The sequence below is a fragment of the Oncorhynchus clarkii genome, unplaced genomic scaffold, assembly GCF_045791955.1.
Source record: "Oncorhynchus clarkii lewisi isolate Uvic-CL-2024 unplaced genomic scaffold, UVic_Ocla_1.0 unplaced_contig_12496_pilon_pilon, whole genome shotgun sequence".
NCBI classification, from domain to species: Eukaryota; Metazoa; Chordata; class Actinopteri; order Salmoniformes; family Salmonidae; genus Oncorhynchus; species Oncorhynchus clarkii.
The window spans coordinates 93309-120329 of record NW_027258110.1 but is presented as its reverse complement, the minus strand read 5'-3'; the positions used below and the strand labels follow the sequence as shown (position 1 = coordinate 120329).

At 46.4% G+C, this 27021-nt stretch overlaps 1 protein-coding gene across 5 annotated transcripts in view; it reads right to left on the bottom strand.

Annotated features, from left to right (window-relative positions):
• Positions 1–611: 611 nt before the first annotated feature.
• LOC139395687 (zinc finger protein 850-like) overlaps positions 612–27021 on the bottom strand; it is a 31287-nt gene continuing 4877 nt past the window's right edge. Inside the window, exons 2-8 of one of the 5 annotated variants that reach the window (XR_011630571.1) lie at positions 15642–15855; positions 10135–11060; positions 9744–9852; positions 8542–9557; positions 3795–4089; positions 1488–3591; positions 973–1437 (exon numbers count right to left, since the gene is read on the bottom strand). Coding sequence is in view for 4 of the 5 variants with exons in the window: in XM_071143016.1 (XP_070999117.1) it covers positions 1865–3591; positions 3795–4089; positions 8542–9557; positions 9744–9852; positions 10135–11060; positions 15642–15855 (4287 nt within the window). In the remaining variant the exon portion in view is untranslated. Of the gene's footprint in view, positions 3592–3794; positions 4090–8541; positions 9558–9743; positions 9853–10134; positions 11061–15641; positions 15856–27021 lie in introns of all 5 variants that reach the window. The other 4 variants (XM_071143016.1, XM_071143017.1, XM_071143018.1 and 1 more) reach the window with 4 other exon arrangements.

The window sequence follows — 27021 nt, the reverse complement described above, 5'->3', positions numbered from 1 at the left end:
CCCACTGGTCAACACGGGATCCTATCCCTTCTGAACCCCACTCATCCTCTTGATCGTCCCCCACACTTCTCGCCCTTCCAATGCTAGCCTTGTGTATACGGTACGAAAGTGATCCGTCGTTTTCCAGGAAGTAGCCTGGTAGTCTATTCCCTTTTGTAGAGGAGTTTTGAATGGTTTTGAATGGTCTTCATTGTAAAAACATCATCAAATTCATCTGGGAGAAGTACATTCATCCACAAACAAGAATATATTCTGAATGCTGATTGGCTGACAGCCTCGGTATAATAAAGCAATAAGGCCCGAGGGGGTGTGGTATAGGCCAATATACCACCAAGTTTATAATATTTCACAAATTTGATGATAGAATTGTCAAAGCCCGTTCAAAAAAATGGGGACCCCGGAAGCATGAAGCAGGACGACGCCCCTGATTACCGCTGTAGCGAATCGGAACGCAAGCTCACGAGACCTCTGGATGGTTGTACCAGGCTAGATCCTCTCCACTAAAACCAGAAACCACATATGTTGAAGAGGTGTCGTAGTAGTGGCATGCCGTAGTGTAAATGTCATCAACAACATCAACAACGATTGCGGACAATGAAAGGACTAGCACATTCACTATCTATACTTTTATTTCCATTGTTCACGTAACATGATTATGACATCACGTAACATGATTATGACATCACTTAACATGATTATGACATCACATCCATATCACTATACCACAAACACCTCATTCTGAAATGATTGTCCACACACACACACACGCTTCTTTCAGCAATATCCTACTCTGGAACAATCTCGACATTCTAAAACAACTAACATCGTTTGCTAAGATTATGAACATTGATATTAAAAGACAAGTTATTGTAAAGTGTTAAGAACAGGGAAGAAGAGCTACTCTACGGACTACAAACCTAATATTTGGATTGTTGCATAATTAGCATATTTAATCACATGAATTAACCATAATAAAATAGAAAGAACAATGAGCACTTTATTAAAATGTTTATAGACACCACCGGCTCGTTTGCTCATGTCATTTCTCACGTTGGATTGACTGATGTGTGATAGTATGTTTTGTTTGTCTGCTTCATACCGTTCAGTCTGCTGTCGTTATACACCTTTTCATGCTATTCTCTTTCTTTTTTATAGTTTAAATGTATTTGATACAAATTGGCTTAATCTTGAAACCATTAACCTTTCACAAAAAACATTGCTCACTTAAAATAAAAAATACAATTCTTGCGAAACATGCATCAGTGTGCAGATATATATATATATATATATTACATTATGAGGTCATCATTGTTCATCATTCCCAGTCTAAACCGGCACCTCGTTAGGAGACCAACGGTCATCAAGCGGCACTCTTTCAATCATCACGATTATCCACCCTACTAGCATCCACTAACTGTAGAGGCTCCTCCTCTTCATCTTACTAGCTTCCACTAACTGTAGAGGCTCCTCCTCCTCCTCCTCTTCACCCTACTAGCATCCATTGACTGTAGAGGCTCCTCCTCTTCCTCTTCACCCTACTAGCATCCACTAACTGTAGAGGCTCCTCCTCTTCATCTTACTAGCTTCCACTAACTGTAGAGGCTCCTCCTCCTCCTCCTCTTCACCCTACTAGCATCCATTGACTGTAGAGGCTCCTCCTCTTCCTCTTCACCCTACTAGCATCCACTAACTGTAGAGGCTCCTCCTCTTCATCTTACTAGCGTCCACTAACTGTAGAGGCTCCTCCTCCTCTTCACCCTACTAGCATCCATTGACTGTAGAGGCTGCTCCTTCTCCTCTTCACCCTACTAGCATCCACTAACTGCGGAGGCAGCCTCCACTTCTTCATCATCATCATCAATACTTATGGAATACTCTTCACATCTTTAGTCCGAACCTCTTCAGTTTTTGTGTTCTGATGGATCTTCTTGTGTCGTCCCAGCTTCATAGAACTGGTGAATGTCTTACCACATTCGGCACAGCTGTACGGTCTCTCTCCTGTATGAGATCTGTTGTGTATCGTGAGTTCAGAAGCTTTTCTGAAGGTTTTCTCGCAGACAGAGCAGGAGAAAGGTCTCTCTCCCGAGTGTGTCCGTAGGTGTTCTTTCAGGCGCCCTGCTTGAGAGAAACTATTCCCACACACAAAGCAGCAGTGGGGTTTTTCTCCTGTGTGTAACTGCTGATGTCTTTTTAAGGCAGAGGAGAAGCTGAACCGCTTGTCACAATGGGGGCAGGGGTACGGTTTCTCTCCAGTGTGTACTTTCTGGTGGTCTTGCAGATGTCTTTTCTGAGTGAACTGCTTCTCGCACACAGTGCAACTGAAGGGCTTCTCTCCTGTGTGGATCCTCATGTGTAACTTGAATGCGGACAACTTCTGGCAATCTCTCCTACATATGTTACAGGTATAAGGACTCTCCCCCATGTGGACTTTGCTGTGCGTTTTGAGGTACGACGCAGTAGTGAAGCGCTTCCCACACACAGAGCAGCAGTGTGGTTTCTCTCCCGAGTGCGTCGGGTAGTGTTCCTTCAAACGTGACAGTTGAACAAAACCTTTCCCACACACTGTGCAAATGTGAGGTTTCTCTTCTCTGTGTAACTTCTTGTGTCTATTCAGAGCTATGGTGGAACCGAACATCTTGTCGCAGTCTGAGCAACCGTAAGGTTTTTCAACTGAATGCACACTCTCGTGTCTTCTCAGATGTCCTTTGTGGTTGAACTGCTTCCCACACACAGAGCAGCTGTACCTCAGAGCTGTATTGTGGTTCACCTGGTGTTGTTCAGTTTCTCCTGATGTTGACGGACTCTCCTCTGCCTCGGAACTCGGAGGATTGAGACGAGGAGGATCCAAGTCCAATCCAACTTCTTCTCCATCAGAATTGATCAGAACACCAAATTCCTCCTCCTCCTCCTCCTCATCTTCCTCCTTCAGTCCTTCGTTTTTAGCATTCATCTCTGGTGTTTGGTTGTGGTTGTCAAACTCAACAGGTTGTGGTAGTCCAGGTGGTAGATGGGTCTTCTGATGTTTCCATAGGTTGTGGGAACTGGTGAAGCTCTGGCCACATTCAGTGCAGCTGTAAGGTTTCTCCCCTGTGTGATCTCTGTGGTGGACTTTAAGGTCTGCTGGTCTTGCAAAACTCTTCCTGCATACAGAGCAGGAGTAAGGTTTCTCTCCTGTGTGCGTCCGGAAATGTTGCTTCAAACGCGATGATTGGGTAAAACTCTTCCCACACACAGAGCAGGGGTAAGGTTTCTCTCCAGTGTGTGTCAGCAGGTGTATTTTCATGGCTCCCAAATGGGCAAACTTCATCCCGCAGGTGGGGCAGTGGTAAGGTTTCTCTCCAGTGTGTGTTTTCAGATGTGCTTTCAGGTGTCCCTTCTCACGGAATTGGTTTCCACACAAAGTACAGGGGTAAGGCTTCTCTCCTGTGTGAATTCTCATGTGTTTTTGTAGCGCCGATAATTTTTGGCAGTCTTTTCCACACACTGAACAGCAGTGAGAGCTCTTAGCGTTGTGATTCTCCTGGTGATGTTCAGGTTCTCCTGATGTAGAGGGACTCTCATCAATGTCAGAACTCTGACTGGGATTATATCCTGTGTGAAAGAAATTGGAACAAGTTAAACAAAGCAGCAGACGAGTCAAGAGAAAATCCCCAGGTTTTACTGACATCCTGGCTGGAGGATTCCGGATTTCCTGTTTATTCCCTGCTGATTCCGGGAATCTTCCAACCAGGATTTCTGAAAAACCTGGGCATTTTGGGAAAGTTTACCTGACTCACAAACTCATCTCAACATACCAAGAAGAGAAGGATCCCAGTCCATTTCTTCTCCATCAGAATTAATCAGCCCAACAACTTCCTCCTCCTCCTCCTCCTCTTCTTCTTCTTCTTCTTCTTCTTCTTCTTCTTCTTCTTCTTCTTCTTCTTCTTCTTCTTCTTCTTCTTCCTCCTCCTCCTCCAGTTCTTCAGTTTTAATCTTCAGTCCAAGTGTTTGCTCCTCCTCTTTCACGCCAACAGTCATCCCAGCAGTTTGAGTGGAGGATTCACTATGGCTCTGGTCAGAAGGCAGAGACTCTGTGGGTTTGTGCCCAGCCTGGTGAGAAAATAATAAACGTTTATTTAGGATGGAGAATAACAATCAAAATGGTTCAAATGGCCTTAAAATGTTATTTTTGGTCCACCAGCCACTCAAATGTCTTACCAGCTAAACTATTAATAATATCGGTGCTTAAATGACACCAACAAAACACAAAAAAAAACAGATGTGCATGCTTTGTAATGTTTCAACTAGTAAAAAGTAATGTGGTATTTAGTCCAATCACTTTTTTGTGACCCCGTTAATCAGCCAGTGAAAGTGCAGGGCGCCAAATTCAAACAGAAATCTCATAATTCAAATTCAGCAAACATACATCTTATACAATTTTAAAAGGTAATCTTGTTGTTAATCCCACCAAAGTGTCCGATTTCAAAAAGGCTTTACAGCGAAAGCACACTAAACGATTATGTTAGGTCACCGCCAAGTCACAGAAAAAAACAGCCATAAAGCAGAAATAGAGATATAATTAATCACTAACCTTTGATGATCTTCATCAGATGACACTCATAGGACTTCATGTTACACAATACATGTATGTTTTGTTTGATAAAGTGCATATTTATATCCAAAAATCTCATGTTACATTGGCGTGTTATGTTCAGTAGTTCCAAAACATGCAGTGATTTTGCAGAGAGCCACTTCAAGTTACAGAAATACTCATCATAAATGTTGATAAAAGATACAACTGTTATACATGGAACTTTAGATAAACTTATCCTTAATGCAACCGGTGTCTCAGATTTTTTTTTTTACTTTACGGAAAAATACCATGCAATAATCTGAGTACAGCACTCGGAGACCAAAACAGCCAAACAGATATCCGCCATGTTGTGGAGTCAACATTAGTCAGAAATGGCGTTATAAATATTAACTTACCTTTGATGATCTTCATCAGAATGCACTCCCAGGAATCCCAGTTCCACAATAAATGTTTAATTTGTTCGATAAAGTTCATAATTTATGTCCAAATACCTCCTTGTTGTTAGCGCGTTCAGCCCCGTAGTCCATATTAATGACGCCCGAGCAGACGCGCGTTTACTAGGACCACACGAAAAGTTTAAAAAAGTTCCATTACAGTCCGTAGAAACACGTCAAACGAAGTATAGAATCAATCTTTAGGATGTTTTTAACATAAATCTTCAATAATGTTCCAACCGGAGAATTCCCGTGTCTGTAGAAATGCAATGGAACGCAAGCTAACTTCCACGTGACCGCGCATGGTCAGCTGCTCCTGGCAGACCTCTGACTCGTTCCCCTCTCATTCCCCCTTCACAGTAGAAGCATCAACCAAGGTTCTAAAGACTGTTGACATCGAGTGGAAGCCTTAGGAAGTGCAAGATGACCAATATCCCGCTGTATCTTCAATAGGGGATGAGTTGAAATGCCCAGCCATAAGAAGTTTTTATGGCGGTGGGTTACCGTGGGAACGGGACTCATGTTTGTGCTTGTGAGATTGAGTCTGATTAGTAGAAGTGCTACGTTCTCTTCCCTAGCGTGTTGAAACTCAAACATTGAAAAACCAACCTAGCTTGTGAACAAAACCACGTAGATAGAAAAGAAACAACGTGACACTTCAGTCGACTTTTCTTTTCAAGTAAATTAGACAAACTTTTATACCTGTGCCCTGCGCTTCTAAAAATGAATATTTTAACTCAGCTCTTCACGTGCGCACAGCCCCCCAGCCAGGCAGCGTTGCAACACGAGGTGGGATAGGCTATAGTAGTCGCAGTTCTTGGACTTTGTGCGATTCATTTTCCAGTTAAGAAACAAAACCGGCAGATGGCAGGTGTTAATTTTAGGCCCTGGCCACCTGAATGAAGAGACGTTGGATTCACTTTCCCAGGATACAAATTAAACTTCTGTGTTCTCGTGACAGCGCAGGTGGTTTCACACTATCTAGGGGGCAGAGTCGATGAGAGTCAAAGGTGACAGGAGACAGCGTGACAGGACACAGGTGACAGGAGACAGGTGACAGGTGACAGCGTGATGCAAACAGACGGGCTTCTATTAACATAAAAGGCTCATCTTGGATCTTCCAGAGCTCTACAGGGGTCGCTGCAGGACAGGACTAGCTAGACGCTGCAGGACAGGACTAGCTAGACGCTGCAGGACAGGACTAGCCAAGAGTTGCAGGACAGGACTAGCCAGACGCTGCAGGACAGGACTAGCCAGACGCTGCAGGACAGGACTAGCCAGACGCTGCAGGACAGGACTAGCCAGACGCTGCAGGACAGGACAAGCCAAACGCTGCAGGACAGGACTAGCCAGACGCTGCAGGACAGGACTAGCCAGACGCTGCAGGACAGGACTAGCCAGACGCTGCAGGACACGACTAGCCAGACGCTGCAGAACACGACTAGCCAGACGCTGCAGGACACGACTAGCCAGACGCTGCAGGACACGACTAGCCAGACGCTGCAGGACACGACTAGCCAGACGCTGCAGGACACGACTAGCCAGACGCTGCAGGACACGACTAGCCAGACGCTGCAGGACACGACTAGCCAGACGCTGCAGGACACGACTAGCCAGACGCTGCAGGACACGACTAGCCAGACGCTGCAGGACAGGCCTAGCCAGACGCTGCAGGACAGGCCTAGCCAGACGCTGCAGGACAGGCCTAGCCAGACGCTGCAGGACAGGCCTAGCTAAACGCTGCAGGACAGGACTAGCCAAAAGCTGCAGGACAGGACTAGCCAAACGCTGCAGGACAGGACTAGCCAAATGCTGCAGGACAGGACTAGCCAGACGCTGCAGGACAGGACTAGCCAGACGCTGCAGGACAGGACTAGCCAAACGCTGCAGGACAGGACTAGCCAAACTTTAAGTGACATGTGCTCTTCAGAACGCTCTTTCTCCATAGTGAGAGCTGCAGACCTTGAAGTCTATAGGGAGTCCATTAGAGGGCTGCCTCACCCTTGTTAGGGGAACCACGCTCAGCTGGTATCTAGGCTGTGATCCTGCTGCACCACAGTCCTGACTAAAATGCATGCTCAATGGAGAGTCTCCCAATGGATCATTTTTGTACATTTTTTATTTTATTTTACCGTTATTTAACTAGGCAAGTCAGTTACAAAACCAGTTATGCATTAGGGGGCGCTATTCAAATTTTTGGATGAAAAACGTTCCCGTTTTAAACAAGATATTTTGTCACGAAAAGATGCTCGACTATGCATATAATTGCAGCTTTGGAAAGAAAACACTATGACGTTTCCAAAACTGCAAAGATATTGTCTGTGAGTGCCACAGAACTGATGTTACAGGCGAAACCCAGATAAAAATCCAAACAGGAAGTGCCGCATTTTTTAAAACCGCCTCATGCCAATGACTCCTTATTTGGCTGTGAATGAGCTACGAACGAGCTTACGTTTTCCACGTATCCCCCAAGGTGTCTACAGCATTGTGACGTCTTTTTACGCATTTCCATTGAAGAATAGCCGTAAGGGACCATATATAGCAAGTGGTCACATGGTGTCTCCCGCAGAAAATCTTGCGTAAAATACTGAGGTAGCCATTTTTCCAATCGCTTCTTATGAGAAACCAATTGCCTCGACGGATATATTATCGAATAGATATGTTAAAAACACCTTGAGGATGGATCTTAAACAACGTTTGCCGTGTTTCTGTCGATATTATGGAGTTAATTTTGAAAAAAGTTTGGCGTTGTAGTGGTAGCATTTTCCGGTTGATTTCTCAGCCAAGCATGATGAACAAACGGGAGCTATTTCGCCTACAAAAATAATATTTTTTGAAAAAAGGAACATTTGTTATCTAACTGGGAGTCTCCTGAGTGAAAGCATCCGAAGTTCTTCAAAGGTAAATGATTTAATTTGGTTGCTTTTCTTAGTTTCGTGAAAATGTTGCCTGCTGCCAGCAGAGCTAGCATAGCATTATGCCATGATAAACTTACACAAATGCTTGTCTAGCGTTGGCTGTAACGCATATTTTGAAAATCTGAGATGACAGTGTTGTTAACAAAAGGCTAAGCTTGTGTTTGAATATATTTATTTCATTTGCGATTTTCATGAATAGGAAAAGTTACTAGGGGTATTTATGTCCGCTGCGTTATGCTAATTCGTTTGAGGCTATGATTACGATCCCGGATCCGGGATTGCTCGTCGCAAGAGGTTTTAAGAACAAATTCTTACTTAAGATGATAGCCTATCGGGGAACAGTGGGTTAACTGCCTTGTTCAGGGGCAGAACAACAGATTTTTTACCTTGTAAACTCGGGGATTCGATCCAGCAACCTTTTGGTTACTGGCCCATTGCTCTAACGACTAGGCTAATGCTTAGTCCAGGGCTAGTCTTAATCTGTGTCTGGGACATGGGCCTTTAGAATTAAAGGTGAAAGATTGGCCCTATATGAAGGACAAAAGTTGAGCTTTATTGAGAGGACCACAGCAACTTGGACAAAAGTTGGGTTGATAGAATAATAATTTCCACCGACCTTGACCAGTATATTCGGGAAGACAGCAGCATCTTGTAGAAGTGGAATCCCACTCCCAGTAGCCTGGTTAAGGCTCACAGCACCACAGATCCCCGAAGAGTTACGCTGGTGTCTCAGTAGGTTCTCAGAGAGCGAGAACCTCATTCCACACCCGGAGCACTGATACGGTTTCTCTCCAGTGTGAACTCTCTGGTGTTTCAGCAGCTTTGACTCGATAGTGAAACTCTTCCCACATTCGGTGCATTGGTACAGGTTCTCCCCAGTGTGGATTCTCTGATGTTCCTTCAGCTTGGTTGAAGTGGAGAAGCTCTGGTCACAATGGAAACATTTGTAGAAGTTGACTCCAGTGTGTGATTGAGCATGTATTTTCAAGGACACCAGTTGAGCAAATCCCTTACCGCATTCTCCACATTGGTACGGCGTTTCTCCGGTGTGGAGTCGTTCATGCTTCACAAGTGTCCCAGATAGAGCAAAGCGCTTGGGGCAGTAGGAGCAGCAGTAAGGTCTCTCGCCAGTGTGCACTCTCTCGTGGTTCTTCAGCTTGGCCGCAGTGGAGAAAGTCTTTTCACAATGAGCACAGAGGAAAGGTTTCTCGCCTGTGTGTGTCTGTTGGTGAGATTTTAGGTGCGCCAACTGAGAAAAACTCTTCCCGCACTCGGGGCAGCTATAAGGTTTCTCACCCGAGTGCAACAACTGGTGTCTCTTCAAGTCTCCCATGTGAGTAAACCTGCTCCCGCAGTCAGAGCAGGGGTACGGCTTCTCTCCACTGTGCACTTTCTGGTGCGTCTTGAGGTTTGCGGCTTGGGAGAAGCCCTTCCCACACACCATACACTCGTAAGGCTTCTCTCCTGTGTGTGTTCTCTGGTGTAGCATTAGTTTGTAGGAGCTGGATAGTTCTTTTCCACACGTTGAGCAGATGTGAGGGCCCAGAGCTTTGTTGTTCTCCTGGTGTTGGTCAGGTCCTCCTAATGTAGAGGGACTCGCCTCACTCTCAGAGCAATGGTCAGGTCTCTCTGCTGTGGTAAAGAGGTCGTATGGATAAGTAAGCACCTCAAATATGTTAAGATTTGAGACTGTCAATAATATAGATGTTTCTTAATTTGGGTAATTGGAAATACACAATTTATTTAAATTTCCTAAAATAAAGTAAACGTGAATGTGTAGGCTAACCCATACCTTAATAAATTAATCTTTGAACTCACCAAAAGCAGGATCTTCCTCCTCTTCTTTTACTTTGACATCTAGTACTAGACTGAGACCAGACTCCTCTACAACTGTGGGTTCAACCTGGTTGTTTTGGTCAACATAAGCCTAGGGTTAATAATCAGACAACTCATTCAGTATAATATGTCAACAGCAGCATGAATCTTAGTTATATTGTGTTAAGGGCCTTAATGACTGGTTTAAGGGTGCAAAATTCCAGTAACTTTCTTAAAAAATTCAATTTTTTTCCAGAAATACAAGTTGGAAGATTCCTGGAATCAGAAAGAAATAAGCAGGAAATCTGGAATCCACCAACACAGATTTAAAAATAAAACTTATTAAGAAGGAAAATAAATACAAAATTGCACTGGATACACCATATAAACCTACCTTATTGGTACCGTCCACAGAGGTGGCCTCCTGCCGCTGTGACCCACCCTGTATACCTTCATGGATACGACGACGGTGACTGGTTCTATTCGCTGACGAGGAGAAACTCTTCCCGCAGTCGGAGCACTGGAATGGTTTCTCTCCGGTGTGAACCCTCTGGTGTCTTTTAAGGAGTGACGACGACGAGAACCTCTTCTCGCATTGAGAGCAGTGGTACGGTTTTTCTCCGGTGTGCTGGCGCATGTGTATCTTTAAGGTCCACGGCTGAGTGAATTCCTTCCCACATTCTGAGCAGCTGTACGGCTTGGCGGTACTATTCGCTTCGCTTATATGGGATTGTTCATGTCTTGTTAGAGAGCTTGGGAAAACAAAGGTCTTTTTGCATGTGGAACACTGGTAAGGTCTCTCCCCCGTGTGCATCCTCTGGTGCATCTTGAGCTCTGCTGCAGAGTTGCAGCCCCTCTCACACTCAGAGCATGGGAAAGGTTTTTTCATGCTGAGTCTCTGCTTTTCTCCGGCGTGCGTCATCATGTGGACCTTCAAGTGCCACATACGTGAGAAACTCTTCCCACACACAGAGCAGTGGCAAGGTTTCTCTCCGGTGTGTGTCCGATGGTGTAGTTTTAACTCTCCTTGGCTGACAAACCTCTTCCAACAGTTCTTTTCCGGGCAGATGTACGGTTTCTCTCCTGTGTGCAACCTCTCGTGTGTTTTGAGGGTCCCCGTATCACTGAATCTCTTCCCGCACACAGAGCAAGGATATGGTTTCTCTCCTGTGTGCGTTCTAAGATGTCTCTGTAGTTTTGATGGGTGAGGAAACTCTTTCCCACACTCCGGGCAGCGGTAAAACGTCTTCTTAGCTGTGCGATTCTCCTGGCGTCGTTCTGCTGATGCCTCGTCACTAGAGCTGGGGTTTGGACTCTCTCCTGTTACAACAGTAGGGATAAAACAAGTTACGGTGCGTCCCAGATGCTACCCAATTTCCTATATAGCACACTACTTTTGACCTGGCCCTATACAGGAACTAGGGTATCATAATCTACTGTAGCGCTCTAGGTTCATGTATTAAAACTAATAAATCATCTCCTCGAGGGGCATTAAAGTATCGTCAGAGGGATTTAAAGTATTGTCTATCTGTGGGTAGGGTGCTGTGGGTAGGGGGCTGTGGGTAGGAGGCTGTGGGTAGGAGGCTGTGGGTAGGAGGCTGTGGGTAGGAGGCTGTGGCTGTGGGTAGAGGGTTGTGGGTAGAAGGCTGTGGGTAGAAGGCTGTGGGTAGAGGGCTGTGGGTAGAAGGCTGTGGGTAGAAGGCTGTGGGTAGGGGGCTGTGGGTAGGGGGCTGTGGGTAGGAGGCTGGGGGTAGGAGGCCGTGGGTAGGGGGCCGTGGGTAGGGGGCCGTGGGTAGGGGGCCGTGGGTAGGAGGCCGTGGGTAGGAGGCCGTGGGTAGAAGGCCGTGGGTAGGAGGCCGTGGGTAGGAGGCCGTGGGTAGGAGGCCGTGGGTAGGAGGCCGTGGGTAGGAGGCCGTGGGTAGGGGGATGTGGGTAGGAGGCCGTGGGTAGGGGGCCGTGGGTAGGAGGCCGTGGGTAGAAGGCCGTGGGTAGGAGGCCGTGGGTAGGGGGCCGTGGGTAGGGGGCTGTGGGTAGGAGGCCGTGGGTAGGAGGCCGTGGGTAGGAGGCCGTGGGTAGGGGGCCGTGGGTAGGGGGCCGTGGGTAGGGGGCCGTGGGAAGGGGGCCGTGGGTAGAGGGCCGTGGGTAGGGGGCCGTGGGTAGGAGGCCGTGGGTAGGAGGCCGTGGGTAGGGGGCCGTGGGTAGGAGGCCGTGGGTAGGAGGCCGTGGGTAGGAGGCAGTGGGTAGGAGGCCGTGGGTAGGAGGCCGTGGGTAGGAGGCAGTGGGTAGGAGGCTGTGGGTAGGAGGCCGTGGGTAGGGGGCCGTGGGTAGGGGGCCGTGGGTAGGGGGCCGTGGGTAGGGGGCCGTGGGTAGGGGGCCGTGGGTAGGGGGCCGTGGGTAGGGGGCCGTGGGTAGGGGGATGTGGGTAGGGGGCCGTGGGTAGGGGGCTGTGGGTAGGGGGATGTGGGTAGGGGGCTGTGGGTAGGGGGCTGTGGGTAGGGGGCTGTGGGTAGGGGGCTGTGGGTAGGGGGATGTGGGTAGGGGGCTGTGGGTAGGAGGCTGTGGGTAGGGGGCCGTGGGAAGGGGGCTGTGGGTAGGGGGCCGTGGGTAGGAGGCTGTGGGTAGGAGGGCTGTGGGTAGGAGGCTGTGGATAGGGGGCTGTGGGTAGGGGGCTGTGGGTAGGGGGCTGTGGGAAGGAGGCTGTGGGTAGGAGGCTGTGGGTAGGAGGCCGTGGGTAGGAGGCCGTGGGTAGGAGGCCGTGGGTCGGCGGCCGTGGGTAGGGGGCCGTGGGTAGGCGGCCGTGGGTAGGGGGCCGTGGGTAGGGGGCCGTGGGTAGGGGGCCGTGGGTAGGGGGCCGTGGGTAGGAGGCCGTGGGTAGGAGGCTGTGGGTAGGGGGCTGTGGGTAGGGGGATGTGGGTAGGGGGCTGTGGGTAGGGATATGTGGGTAGGGGGCTGTGGGTAGGAGGCTGTGGGTAGGGGGCCGTGGGAAGGGGGCTGTGGGTAGGGGGCTGTGGGTAGGAGGCTGTGGGTAGGAGGCTGTGGGTAGGGGGCTGTGGGTAGGGGGCTGTGGGTAGGGGGATGTGGGTAGGGGGATGTGGGTAGGGGGCCGTGGGTAGGAGGCCGTGGGTAGGAGGCCGTGGGTAGGAGGCTGTGGGTAGGGGGCTGTGGGTAGGGGGCTGTGGGTAGGGGGCTGTGGGTAGGGGGATGTGGGTAGGGGGATGTGGGTAGGGGGATGTGGGTAGGAGGCTGTGGGTAGGAGGCTGTGGGTAGGAGGCTGTGGGTAGGAGGCTGTGGGTAGGGGCTGTGGGTAGGGGGCCGTGGGTATGGGGCTGTGGGTAGGATGCCGTGGGTAGGGGGCTGTGGGTAGGATGTCGTGGGTAGGGGGCCGTGGGTAGGGGGCCGTGGGTAGGGGGCCGTGGGTAGGGGGCTGTGGGTAGGGGGCTGTGGGTAGGGGGCTGTGGGTAGGGGGCTGTGGGTAGGGGCCGTGGGTTGGGGGCGGTGGGTAGGGGGCCGTGGGTAGGGGGCCGTGGGTAGGGGGCTGTGGGTAGGGGGCCGTGGGTAGGGGCCCGTGGGTAGGGGGCCCGTGGGTAGGGGGCCGTGGGTAGGGGGCCGTGGATAGGGGGCCGTGGGTAGGGGCCCGTGGGTAGGGGGCCCGTGGGTAGGAGGCCGTGACAGAAATAAAATAACAATATATCTGTCTGTCTCAAGACAATAAATAACCATCCAAACCATTTAAAATAGGCAAACATTAATTTTAGGGATTAAAAAAAATAAAAAAAGTTGGATGTGTCTGACTAGGACTTTATCGCCCCCCCTGTCGATGAAAGTTTGCATCACGTGGAATTAAAATCGCCCCGGCAACAAGGAAAGCAGGTCCGGGACCAGACTAATTAATTGCCCACATGGGACAATAAAGCTGGAATCTTTAATGGTGAAACTAACACGTGAAACTAAAGACGTTACTGTAAACAACCAACACAGTTCTTTCCCCCTCAGACATCACTACAGCCAACACTGTTCTTTTCCCCTCAGACATCATTACAGCCATCACTGTTCTTTCCCCCCACAGACACCATTACAGTCAACACTGTTCTTTCCCCCTCATACATCACTACAGCCAACACTGTTCTTTCCCCCTCAGACATCATTACAACCAACACTGTTCTTTCCCCCCTCAGACATCACTACAGACAACACTGTTCTTTCCCCCCTCAGACATCATTACAGCCAACACTGTTCTTTCCCCCCTCAGACATCATTACAGCCAACACTGTTATTTTCCTCCTCAGACATCATTACAGCCAACACTGTTCTTTCCCCCCACAGACATCATTACAGCCAACACTGTTCTTTCCCCCCTCAGACATCATTACAACCAACACTGTTCTTTCCCCCACAAACATCATTACAGCCAACACTGTTCTTTCCCCCCTCAGACATCATTACAGCCAACACTGTTCTTTCCCCCCTCAGACATCATTACAGCCAACACTGTTATTTTCCTCCTCAAACATCATTACAGCCAACACTGTTCTTTCCCCCCTCAGACATCATTACAACCAACACTGTTCTTTCCCCCCCAGACATCATTACAGCCAACACTGTTCTTTCCCCCCTCAGACATCATTACAGCCAACACTGTTCTTTACACCCTCAGACAGACATCATTACAACCAACACTGTTCTTTCCCCCCTCAGACATCATTACAACCAACACTGTTATTTTCCTCCTCAGACATCATTACAACCAACACTGTTATTTTCCTCCTCAGACATCATTACAACCAACACTGTTATTTTCCTCCTCAGACATCATTACAACCAACACTGTTATTTTCCTCCTCAGACATCATTACAGCCAACACTGTTCTTTCCCCCCTCAGACATCATTACAACCAACACTGTTATTTTTCTCCTCAGACATCATTACAGCCAACACTGTTCTTTCCCCCCTCAGACATCATTACAACCAACACTGTTATTTTTCTCCTCAGACATCATTACAGCCAACACTGTTCTTTCCCCCCTCAGACATCATTACAACCAACACTGTTCTTTCCCCCCACAGACATCATTACAACCAACACTGTTCTTTCCCCCCACAGACATCATTACAACCAACACTGTTCTTTCCCCCCCAGACATCATTACAACCAACACTGTTCTTTCCCCCCACAGACATCATTACAACCAACACTGTTCTTTCCCCCACAGACATCATTACAGCCAACACTGTTATTTCCCCCCTCAGACATCATTACAACCAACACTGTTCTTTCCCCCCACAAACATCATTACAGCCAACACTGTTCTTTCCCCCCTCAGACATCATTACAGCCAACACTGTTATTTTCCTCCTCAGACATCACTACAGCCAACACTGTTCTTTCCCCCCTCAGACATCATTACAACCAACACTGTTATTTTCCTCCTCAGACATCATTACAACCAACACTGTTATTTTCCTCCTCAGACATCATTACAACCAACACTGTTATTTCCTCCTCAGACATCATTACAACCAACACTGTTATTTCCTCCTCAGACATCATTACAACCAACACTGTTATTTTCCTCCTCAGACATCATTACAGCCAACACTGTTATTTTTCTCCTCAGACATCATTACAACCAACACTGTTATTTTTCTCCTCAGACATCATTACAACCAACACTGTTATTTTCCTCCTCAGACATTGCATGGGTGACAGAACAGCAGATACTGCAACAACAAAAAATACCAAGCTGCTCACATCCGTTTCATCTACAAAACATAAGAAATAACAAAGAGCAGTGGATCCGTTTCCCCTAATGAGGAATCCATCTTTAAAAACTCATCAAATTGCATTGCCCTCTTGAGAGAGAACCATTTTATTTCTAGTTAACATTCAGTCGGCTACTTACCTGTATAATTAAAACTCCACTCCTCTAAATCTTCCTCCTCCTCTTTGACTACGATGTTAAATCTAGGTATTTCACTGAAGTTGTCAAGGCCTCCAGGGTAACCAAACTCCTGCCCCTGCGGTGTGTGGTCCCGGTCACCGTGGTTACCGTCAGGACCCAGTGACAGCGTTGGTCGGGGTTCAGTTGAGCAGGATGGGGACGGCCCACCAAAGTCCTAGAATACAGAATCAAATCAAATTGTATTTAAATCGCAACACACTGTATAGTAAAACAAACAGTCGGTGCCACTTGTCAGTTAAAAAAAACGACATCATCATTTAAGAACCACCTTCTCCTGACTCATTAGCCTGCTGTGGGTTAACAAGCCTGTATAAAAGGGACTCTACGGTGACCCTTGACCCTATTCACACTCATTAGCCTGCTGTGGGTTAACAAGCCTGTATGTAAGGTATTCTACGGTGACCCTTGACCCTATCCACACTCATTAGCCTGCTGTGGGGTTACAAGCCTATTCTTCGGTGACCCTTGACCCTATTCACACTCATTAGCCTGCTATGGGTTAACAAGCCTGTATGAAAGGTATTCTACGGTGACCCTTGACCCTATTCCCTCAGAGAGTCTCAGGGAGAGTAGGAATATGCACACACACAAAAAAATAAATAACACATTTCCAATTCACATGTGTGTGTATTAATACATACTGGTACATGTGTGTGTATTAATACATACTGGTACATGTGTGTGTATTAATACATACTGGTACATGTGTGTATTAATACATACTGGTACATGTGTGTGTATTAATACATACTGGTACATGTGTGTGTATTAATACATACTGGTACATGTGTGTGTATTAATACATACTGGTACATGTGTGTGTATTAATGCATACTGGTACATGTGTGTGTATTAATGCATACTGGTACATGTGTGTGTATTAATACATACTGGTACATGTGTGTATTAATACATACTGGTACATGTGTGTGTATTAATACATACTGGTACATGTGTGTATTAATACATACTGGTACATGTGTGTGTATTAATACATACTGGTACATGTTTGTATTAATACATACTGGTACATGTTTGTATTAATACATACTGGTACATGTGTGTATTAATACATACTGGTACATGTGTGTATTAATACATACTGGTACATGTGTGTATTAATACATACTGGTACATGTGTGTATTAATACATACTGGTACGTTATGACTAAAGGCCCTGACAATAAAGACTATGACTACAGGCCCTGACAATAAAGACTATGACTACAGGCCCTGACAATAAAGACTATGACTACAGGCCCTGACAATAAAGACTATGACTACAGGCCCTGACAATAAAGACTATGACTACAGGCCCTGACAATAAAGACTATGACTACAGGCCCTGACAATAAAGACTACGACTACAGGCCCTGACAATAAAGACTACGACTACAGGCCCTGACAATAAAGACTACGACTACAGGCCCTGACAATAAAGACTACGACTACAGGCCCTGACAATAAAGACTACGACTACAGGCCCTGACAATAAAGACTATGACTACAGGCCCTGACAATAAAGACTATGACTACAGGCCCTGACAATAAAGACTATGACTACAGGCCCTGACAATAAAGACTATGACTACAGGCCCTGACAATAAAGACTATGACTACAGGCCCTGACAATAAAGACTATGACTACAGGCCCTGACAATAAAGACTATGACTACAGGCCCTGACAATAAAGACTATGACTACAGGCCCTGACAATAAAGACTATGACTACAGGCCCTGACAGACAACACTGTTCTTTCTCCTCTCAGCCCAGTTTCCCAACAGCGCCTTGAAGATGTAGTCCGTGATCTTAAGCGCTCACAAATTTGTAACATATTGAACAAATTGGATTTGTATCATATCATGAATTGCAAAAAAATAAAAATAACTACATAAAAGGAGGAAGTGCACAATTTGGGGGGGGCTCGTTGTGGCTCGTGAACTCTACATTCACAACTACTGGCTGCTGTTAAAAGCTCTGGAGCATCACTTTAACACTAAAGTGCATCGTTAGAACCTTCGTAGGAGCATCACTAAATCTCTGAGCTGTTTCTCTGTTGTCTTCGTAGGAGCATCACTAAATCTCTGAGCTGTTTCTCAGTTGTCTTCGTAGGAGCATCACTAAATCTCTGAGCTGTTTCTCAGTTGTCTTCGTAGGAGCATCACTAAATCTCTGCGCTGTTTCTCAGTTGTCTTCGTAGGAGCATCACTAAATCTCTGAGCTGTTTCTCTGTTGTCTTCGTAGGAGCATCACTAAATCTCTGAGCTGTTTCTCAGTTGTCTTCGTAGGAGCATCACTAAATCTCTGAGCTGTTTCTCAGTTGTCTTCGTAGGAGCATCACTAAATCTCTGAGCTGTTTCTCAGTTGTCTTCGTAGGAGCATCACTAAATCTCTGAGCTGTTTCTCAGTTGTCTTCGTAGAAGCATCACTAAATCTCTGAGCTGTTTCTCTGTTGTCTTCGTAGGAGCATCACTAAATCTCTGAGCTGTTTCTCTGTTGTCTTCGTAGGAGCATCACTAAATCTCTGAGCTGTTTCTCAGTTGTCTTCGTAGGAGCATCACTAAATCTCTGAGCTGTTTCTCAGTTGTCTTCGTAGGAGCATCACTAAATCTCTGAGCTGTTTCTCAGTTGTCTTCGTAGGAGCATCACTAAATCTCTGAGCTGTTTCTCAGTTGTCTTCGTAGGAGCATCACTAAATCTCTGAGCTGTTTCTCTGTTGTCTTCGTAGGAGCATCACTAAATCTCTGAGCTGTTTCTCAGTTGTAATTGAAAATGCTTGTTATTCACTAACCACCTCAGACCACTCAGAACAGCTCAGTGTGTCGTTAGACGCCCTTTTAAAATATAAATACATAGAAGATCTCTGCAAAATATAGAATCAAGAGATATATATATATATATATATATATATATATATATATATATATATACACACATACATACATACACACACACACACACACACAGTACCAGTCAAAAGTTGACACCTACTCATTCAAGGGTTTCTTTATTTTTACTATTTTCTACATTGTAGAATAATCGTGAAGACATCAAAACTATAAAATAACACATATGGAATCCTGTAGTAACCAAAATAAGTGTTATACAAGATAAAATATATTTCATATTTGAGATTCTTCAAAAGGAGCCCCCCTTTGCACACTCTAGGCATTCTCTCAGCCAGCTTCATGAGGTAATCACCTGGAATGCTTTTCAATTAACAGGTGTGCCTTTCCTTCTTAATGCATCCTTCTTTCCTTCTTAATGCATTAATATGAAATAACTGGCTCTCATGAGGAAAGGAAGACCCCGAATGATCTCTACTGAAGAGGATACATTCATTAGAGTTAACTGCACCTCAGATTGCAGCCCAAATAAATGCTTCAGAGTTCAAGTAACAGACACATCTCAACATCAACTGTTCAGAGGAGACTGTGTGAATCAGGCCTTCATGTGCCAATTGTTGCTAAGAAACCACTACTAAAGGACACCAATAATGTGTGGAAATCTGTCCTTTGGTCTGATGAGTCCAAATTTTTCATTCCAACCGCCTTGTATTTGAATGGATGATCTCTGCATGGGTGGTTCCCACCTGAAGTATGGAGGAGGAGGTGTGATGGTGCTTTGCTGGTGACACGGTTGGTGATTTATTTAGAATTCAAGGCACACTTAACCAGCACGGCTACCACAGCATTCTGCAGCGATACACCTTCCCCTCTGGTTTGCGCTTATTGAGAATATAATTTGTTTTTCAACAGGACAATGAACCAACACATCCAGGCTGTGTAAGGGCTATTTGACAAAGAAGGAGAGTGGAGTGCTGCATCAGATGACCTGGCCTCCACAATCATCTGACCTATCTGATACATTTTATCGCCATTTCTGACTTTTGTTACTCGTCTACTTGGCTGGTGACTGTTTGTAATGATTTCTCTGCTGGGCGCTGTTCTCAGATAATCGCATGGTTTGCTTTCGCCGTAAAGCCTTTTTGAAATGTGACACCGTGGTTGGATGAACAAGAAGTTCATCTTTAAACCGATGTATAACACTTGTATGGTTTATTCATTTTTATAATGAGTATTTCTGTTTTTGAATTTGGCACTCTGCAATTTCACTGAATGTTGGCCAGGTGGGACGGGAGCATCCCACACCCCCTAGAGAGGTTAAACTGGTATACTTCATTTTCTACAATTTTCTTTAACCAACTTTGGTCTTTAATGCATTAAAATTAATCACTTACCTTTGATGATCTTCATATGGTTACACTCACAAGTCTCCCAGTTACCCAATAAATGTTAATTTTGTTCGATCAAGTCCCTCTTTATATCCAAAAACCTGTCGGCCGACAGACAAGCTCCTTACTTTACTTCCACTTCCACTTGCCTCTTCCATTTTCGCGGTTTTGGGTAGAGCAGACATTTCCATATATTTTTGTTAGCTGCATGTGGGGATGAAGCGGTTACCGGTTTCACGATAAAACACGGTACAATTCCAGACGGTTAGTAATACCGTTTCAAATTTGAATTATCATTAAAACCGTGTTTGATTACCGCGGTTTGAAAAACTCACGGTCAAAACAGTCCAGCATCAAACAAAGTTAGCGACAGTCTGACGACGCACCGCGGGTTTGGTTTTGTGTGAAAACAAGGCGGAAGGCAGTGACAGCGCTTGGGAGATTTTTTCAGCCTTCCTAAGAGGACCAAATCTGAAGTGTGGTCGTATTTTGGCTTTTACAAGAGTGCTGAGGGAAACTTAATCGAAGATGGTCATCCTGTCTGCAGAACATGCAACAAGGCACATGGTTTGCTGCAACTACTGACCTCTGGACCAGTGAAAGTGGTTCAACCCCACATCAGCTTCACTATCCATTACCTCACCCCAAACTGGCAACTGGAATCAAACTGCCTGGAAACACAGTTCTTCCCAGAAGATCACTCGGCTCACACAACATCAGAGAATTGAGAATATGCTGGAAGAATGGGGAGATCAACAAGAAAGACCTGGTCTGCATAACCACAGACAACACAACAAACATGATCAAGGCTTTTGAAGGGTGCTGTGACTTGGGTGCTTTGGCCATCATTGGAATCTGGCTATCTCAAAAGGCTCTGAAAATTCAGAGCGTTGACACAGCAGTCAAGGCCTGCCATCATCTGGTCCAAGGCTTCTCACGAAGCCGGGAAGAGAAGAAAATAACTGACAACACCGACAACACCGATAACATTTTCATAACGTTTCATCTCTAACTGCATGTGTGACATAACTCCACCAGTCCCATGTATTTTATTTACAAAGATTATACCTTTTCAAAAAAAAAAATCATTAATTTTATTTAATGAATTAGTATATTTCAGTTGAACCATATTATTTGTTGTGTTATTTGTTCTGTCTTTTCTGGTGGATTAAATTGAAATTGCAACTAACTTTCTATGGCTTGTTTTGAAAAAAATGGAGATATTTCGGAGAGGATTTCATTTTAATATAACCGGAAGTACACCAAACATCTTAGTTTTGCACGACTAAGATCTCCTCAGCAAAAAAACGTCAATTTATAACAGATTTCTTGAGTCATCTCTGAAGTTAATTTGGACTATTTTGAGTCCAACTGTATATTGGCTACGGCGTCTCAAAATGGACAAACAGTACTATTGCCGCATTTTTTTTTCCTTTTCCAAGGTTAGGTCTTTTAAAAGGGAGTATGCGAGGTGTTTGGTTAGCCGAGCCGAGCTAGGCGCCAGCCGAATCGAAGCATCCTGGCGCATTAATAAGCCGCCTCGTTTTTTGCAGACAAGGCCTATAGGTGATCATACCTCTCTAGGAACTGATCCGTCGTCAGTATTGTGGAATAATTCTAATGATCAATTAAGATTTGAATGGGGGAAAAACTGATCCGAGAGCAGCGCTGCCTTTCTTTCCATCCTATCAGTATCAACACACGACGCACTTAGCGAGGATCCTCTCTGCACGGTGTTGAGGGGAAATGCATGTTCGTTCCATCCTATCAGTATCAACACACGACGCACTTAGCGAGGATCCTCTCTGCACGGTGTTTAGGGGAAATGCGTGTGACACCTTCGGCCGTTAGGATCGGTACATCATTAAAAACACTCGTAAGACGGGGGTGTGGCCAAGTAGCTACGCAAAACGAAAATCGTAACGATATGGGCAATTATAATTTGATTATTTTTTTTGTAATTATCCGCGCTTTCATGTCAATTAGTCAGGTGCGAGGTACTATGGGGTCTAAATCAGTGGTTCCGAAACGGATGACTTATTTCAGTTGTAATAGTAAAACGCACAAGGTGAAATGTAGAATTTGGGTAGTTCATCATCGGCATTGTAAATAAGAATTTGTTCTTAACTGACTTGCCTAGTTAAATAAAGGTTTAAGTAATTTTTTAATACATGTTTTAATTCATCAGTTCCTCGTGTCATGTTAGTCATTGCAGATCTTAAGAGAGACATTTATAACTGGTCTGAAATGTCCAGATCAACTAACGTTTTTTTAGCTTGTTTTTCTTTTAGCACATAGATTTTGTTTAATGTTTGAGTCACTCAGATATCACATCAATAAACATTATACATTGGCAAAATGTATAGAATTGCAAGAAAACGTGCTTCAAAAATTGCTACATTTTCTCTGCACCCCATGACAAAATGTGTAGAATTGCAGGGAATAAGTTTTAAACCTGCCAAAACAGTTTGTGTCATGAACAGTGCTTGTGCCCATAGAAATAGACCTGGGAGAACAAAAGGGTGGGCTGTTGGTCCTGCTGCTCTGATTGGACAAAGAAATAGACCTGGGAGAACAGAAGGGCGGGCTGTTGGTCCTGCTGCTCTGATTGGATAAAGAAATAGACCTGGGAGAACAGAAGGGCGGGCTGTTGGTCCTGCTGCTCTGATTGGATAAAGAAATAGACCTGGGAGAACAGAAGGGCGGGCTGTTGGTCCTGCTGCTCTGATTGGATAAATAAATAGACCTGGGAGTACAGGGTGGGGCTGTTGGTCCTGCTGCTCTGATTGGATAAAGTGAAGGTGTATTTCTCATTCATAATTTCACCCGGTCTTTTCCTCAAGTTTGGGTCTTGTCATTCAGATTGCTGCTGCTTCCTGTTAGTCTGCTACTATGATACATCAATAGGTAAGAACACACACTATCAATGTGCATAATATCTAACACGCAGAGCGAGGGTAGGGGAAATTGTTACGCTAACTTATTAACGCTAATTTATTAAGGACACACACCAGTCCGCACGCTGCTCCTAATCTGCAACTTTTTTTGGTCGATAAACGTGCAGGGAGATTTTGCCAACATCTACTTAGCAATATTAAAACACTAGTTTTTTCCCCCCCGATCACGAGTATCATCTGATTATCAACGGTCAATTTACGGATACGATTACAAAGCATTGCCATGTCGGCACACTCCTCTCATAGGATGAAGTTCCCAGAGTGTTACACTACGAAGCAAAGCTAGATCTACTCAGGCCGCTACAAAGCTAGATCTACTCAGGCCGCTACAAAGCTAGATCTACTCAGGCCGCTACAAAGCTAGATCTACTCAGGCCGCTACAAAGCTAGATCTACTCAGGCCGCTACAAAGCTAGATCTACTCAGGCCGCTACAAAGCTAGATCTACTCAGGCCGCTACAAAGCTAGATCTACTCAGGCCGCTACAAAGCTAGATCTACTCAGGCCGCTACAAAGCTAGATCTACTCAGGCCGCTACAAAGCTAGATCTACTCAGGCCGCTACAAAGCTAGCCAGCTTCATCCGTACTACGACGGTGGATATTGCTCGTCCGCCTCCAGCAGGCTTGTAACTGCGTGCATGTTGCACGTCTTAATATAGACAAATCTACTACGGCGAAAGTATAACTGCCAGAATAAAGGAAACACCAATATAAAGGTGTCTTAATATAGATACAGCGACTACAGAGAATGTATATATGAGAAAACACCAATATAAAGGTGTCTTAATATAGATACAGCGACTACAGAGAATGTATATATGAGAAAACACCAATATAAAGGTGTCTTAATATAGATACAGCAACTACAGAGAATGTATATATGATAAAACCCCACCATGAAGTGTGTTAATAGGGCGCTGGGCCACCATCAGAAAAGCTTCAATGTGCTTTGACATAGATGGTACAAGTGTCTGGAACTCTATCGGAGGGATGCGACACCCTTCTTCCACAAGAAATTACATCATTTGTTGTTTTGTTGATGGTGGTGGGAAAACGCTGGCTCTGGCTCTGCTCCAGAATCTCCCATAGTTCAACTGGGTTGAGATCTGGTGACTGAGACGGCCATGTGGTTTACATCGTGGTGACTGAGACGGCCATGTGGTTTACATCGTGGTGACTGAGACGGCCATGTGGTTTACATCGTGGTGACTGAGACGGCCATGTGGTTTACATCGTGGTGACAGAGACGGCCATGTGGTTTACATCGTGGTGACTGAGACGGCCATGTGGTTTACATCGTGGTGACAGACGGCCATGTGGTTTACATCGTGGTGACAGAGACGGCCATGTGGTTTACATCGTGGTGACTGAGACGGCCACGTGGTTTACATCGTGGTGACTGAGACGGCCCTGGCACGTGGTTTACATCGTGGTGACTGAGACGGCCATGGCACGTGGTTTACATCGTGGTGACTGAGACGGACATGTGGTTTACATCGTGGTGACTGAGACGGACATGTGGCTTACATCGTGATGACTGAGACGGCCATGTGGTTTACATCGTGGTGACTGAGACGGCATGTGGTTTACATCGTGGTGACTGAGACGGACATGTGGTTTACATCGTGGTGACTGAGACGGCCATGTGGTTTACATCGTGGTGACTGAGACGGCCATGTGGTTTACATCGTGGTGACAGACGGCCATGTGGTTTACATCGTGGTGACTGAGACGGCCATGTGGTTTACATCGTGGTGACTGAGACGGCCATGTGGTTTACATCATGGTGACTGAGTGGGCCATGGCACGTGGTTTACATCGTGGTGACTGAGACGGCCATGTGGTTTACATCGTGGTGACTGAGACGGCATGTGGTTTACATCGTGGTGACAGACGGCCATGTGGTTTACATCGTGGTGACTGAGACGGCCATGTGGTTTACATCGTGGTGACTGAGACGGCCATGGCACGTGGTTTACATCGTGGTGACTGAGACGGCCATGTGGTTTACATCGTGGTGACTGAGACGACCATGTGGTTTACATAGTGGTGACTGAGACGGACATGTGATTTACATCGTGGTGACTGAGACGGCCATGTGGTTTACATCGTGGTGACTGAGACGGCCATGTGGTTTACATCGTGGTGACAGACGGCCATGTGGTTTACATCGTGGTGACTGAGACGGCCATGTGGTTTACATCGTGGTGACTGAGTGGGCCATGGCACGTGGTTTACATCGTGGTGACTGAGTGGGCCATGGCACGTGGTTTACATCGTGGTGACTGAGACGGCCATGTGGTTTACTTCGTGGGGACTGAGACGGCATGTGGTTTACATCGTGGTGAGAGACGGCCATGTGGTTTACATCGTGGTGACTGAGACGGCCATGGCACGTGGTTTACATCGTGGTGACTGAGACGGACATGTGGTTTACATCGTGGTGACTGAGACGGACATGTGATTTACATCGTGGTGACTGAGACGGCCATGTGGTTTACATCGTGGTGACTGAGACGGCCATGTGGTTTACATCGTGGTGACAGACGGCCATGTGGTTTACATCGTGGTGACTGAGACGGCCATGTGGTTTACATCGTGGTGACTGAGACGGCCATGTGGTTTACATCATGGTGACTGAGTGGGCCATGGCACGTGGTTTACATCGTGGTGACTGAGACGGCCATGTGGTTTACATCGTGGTGACTGAGACGGCATGTGGTTTACATCGTGGTGACAGACGGCCATGTGGTTTACATCGTGGTGACTGAGACGGCCATGTGGTTTACATCGTGGTGACTGAGACGGCCATGGCACGTGGTTTACATCGTGGTGACTGAGACGGCCATGTGGTTTACATCGTGGTGACTGAGACGACCATGTGGTTTACATCGTGGTGACTGAGACGGACATGTGATTTACATCGTGGTGACTGAGACGGCCATGTGGTTTACATCGTGGTGACTGAGACGGCCATGTGGTTTACATCGTGGTGACAGACGGCCATGTGGTTTACATCGTGGTGACTGAGACGGCCATGTGGTTTACATCGTGGTGACTGAGTGGGCCATGGCACGTGGTTTACATCGTGGTGACTGAGTGGGCCATGGCACGTGGTTTACATCGTGGTGACTGAGACGGCCATGTGGTTTACATCGTGGTGACTGAGACGGCATGTGGTTTACATCGTGGTGACAGACGGCCATGTGGTTTACATCGTGGTGACTGAGACGGCCATGTGGTTTACATCGTGGTGACTGAGACGGCCATGTGGTTTACATCGTGGTGACTGAGACGGCCATGTGGTTTACATCGTGGTGACTGAGACGGCCATGTGGTTTACATCGTGGTGACTGAGACGGCCATGTGGTTTACATCGTGGTGACTGAGACGGCCATGTGGTTTACATCGTGGTGACTGAGACGGCCATGTGGTTTACATCGTGGTGACTGAGACGGCATGTGGTTTACATCGTGGTGACTGAGACGGCATGTGGTTTACATCGTGGTGACTGAGACGGCATGTGGTTTACATCGTGGTGACTGAGACGGCATGTGGTTTACATCGTGGTGACTGAGACGGCCATGTGGTTTACATCGTGGTGACTGAGACGGCCATGTGGTTTACATCGTGGTGACTGAGACGGCCATGTGGTTTACATTGTGGTGACTGAGACGGCCATGGCACGTGGTTTACATCGTGGTGACTGAGACGGCATGTGGTTTACATCGTGGTGACTGAGACGTCCAATCTGCAGCCTCCTCGTGTCACTTAATGATGCGTTTCATGGATGGATGGGGGGGGTATTGTCATCCTGGAAGAAATTATTCCTAATTGACTCAAGTGTTCCCTATATTTTGGCAGTTACCTATAGGTCTATGTGGGCTTATTAGTTTAGTGGTCCTTTTTTTTTTTTTTTTTTTACTTTACCCATTTTTCTCCCCAATTTCGTGGTATCCAATTGTTTTAGTAGCTAGTCTCATCGCTTCAACTCCCGTACGGGCTCGGGAGAGACGAAGGTTGAAAGTAATGCGTCCTCTGATACACAACCCAACCAAGCTGCACTGCTTCTTAACAAGGCGCGCATCCAACCCGGAAGCCAGCCGCACCAATGTGTCGGAGGAAAC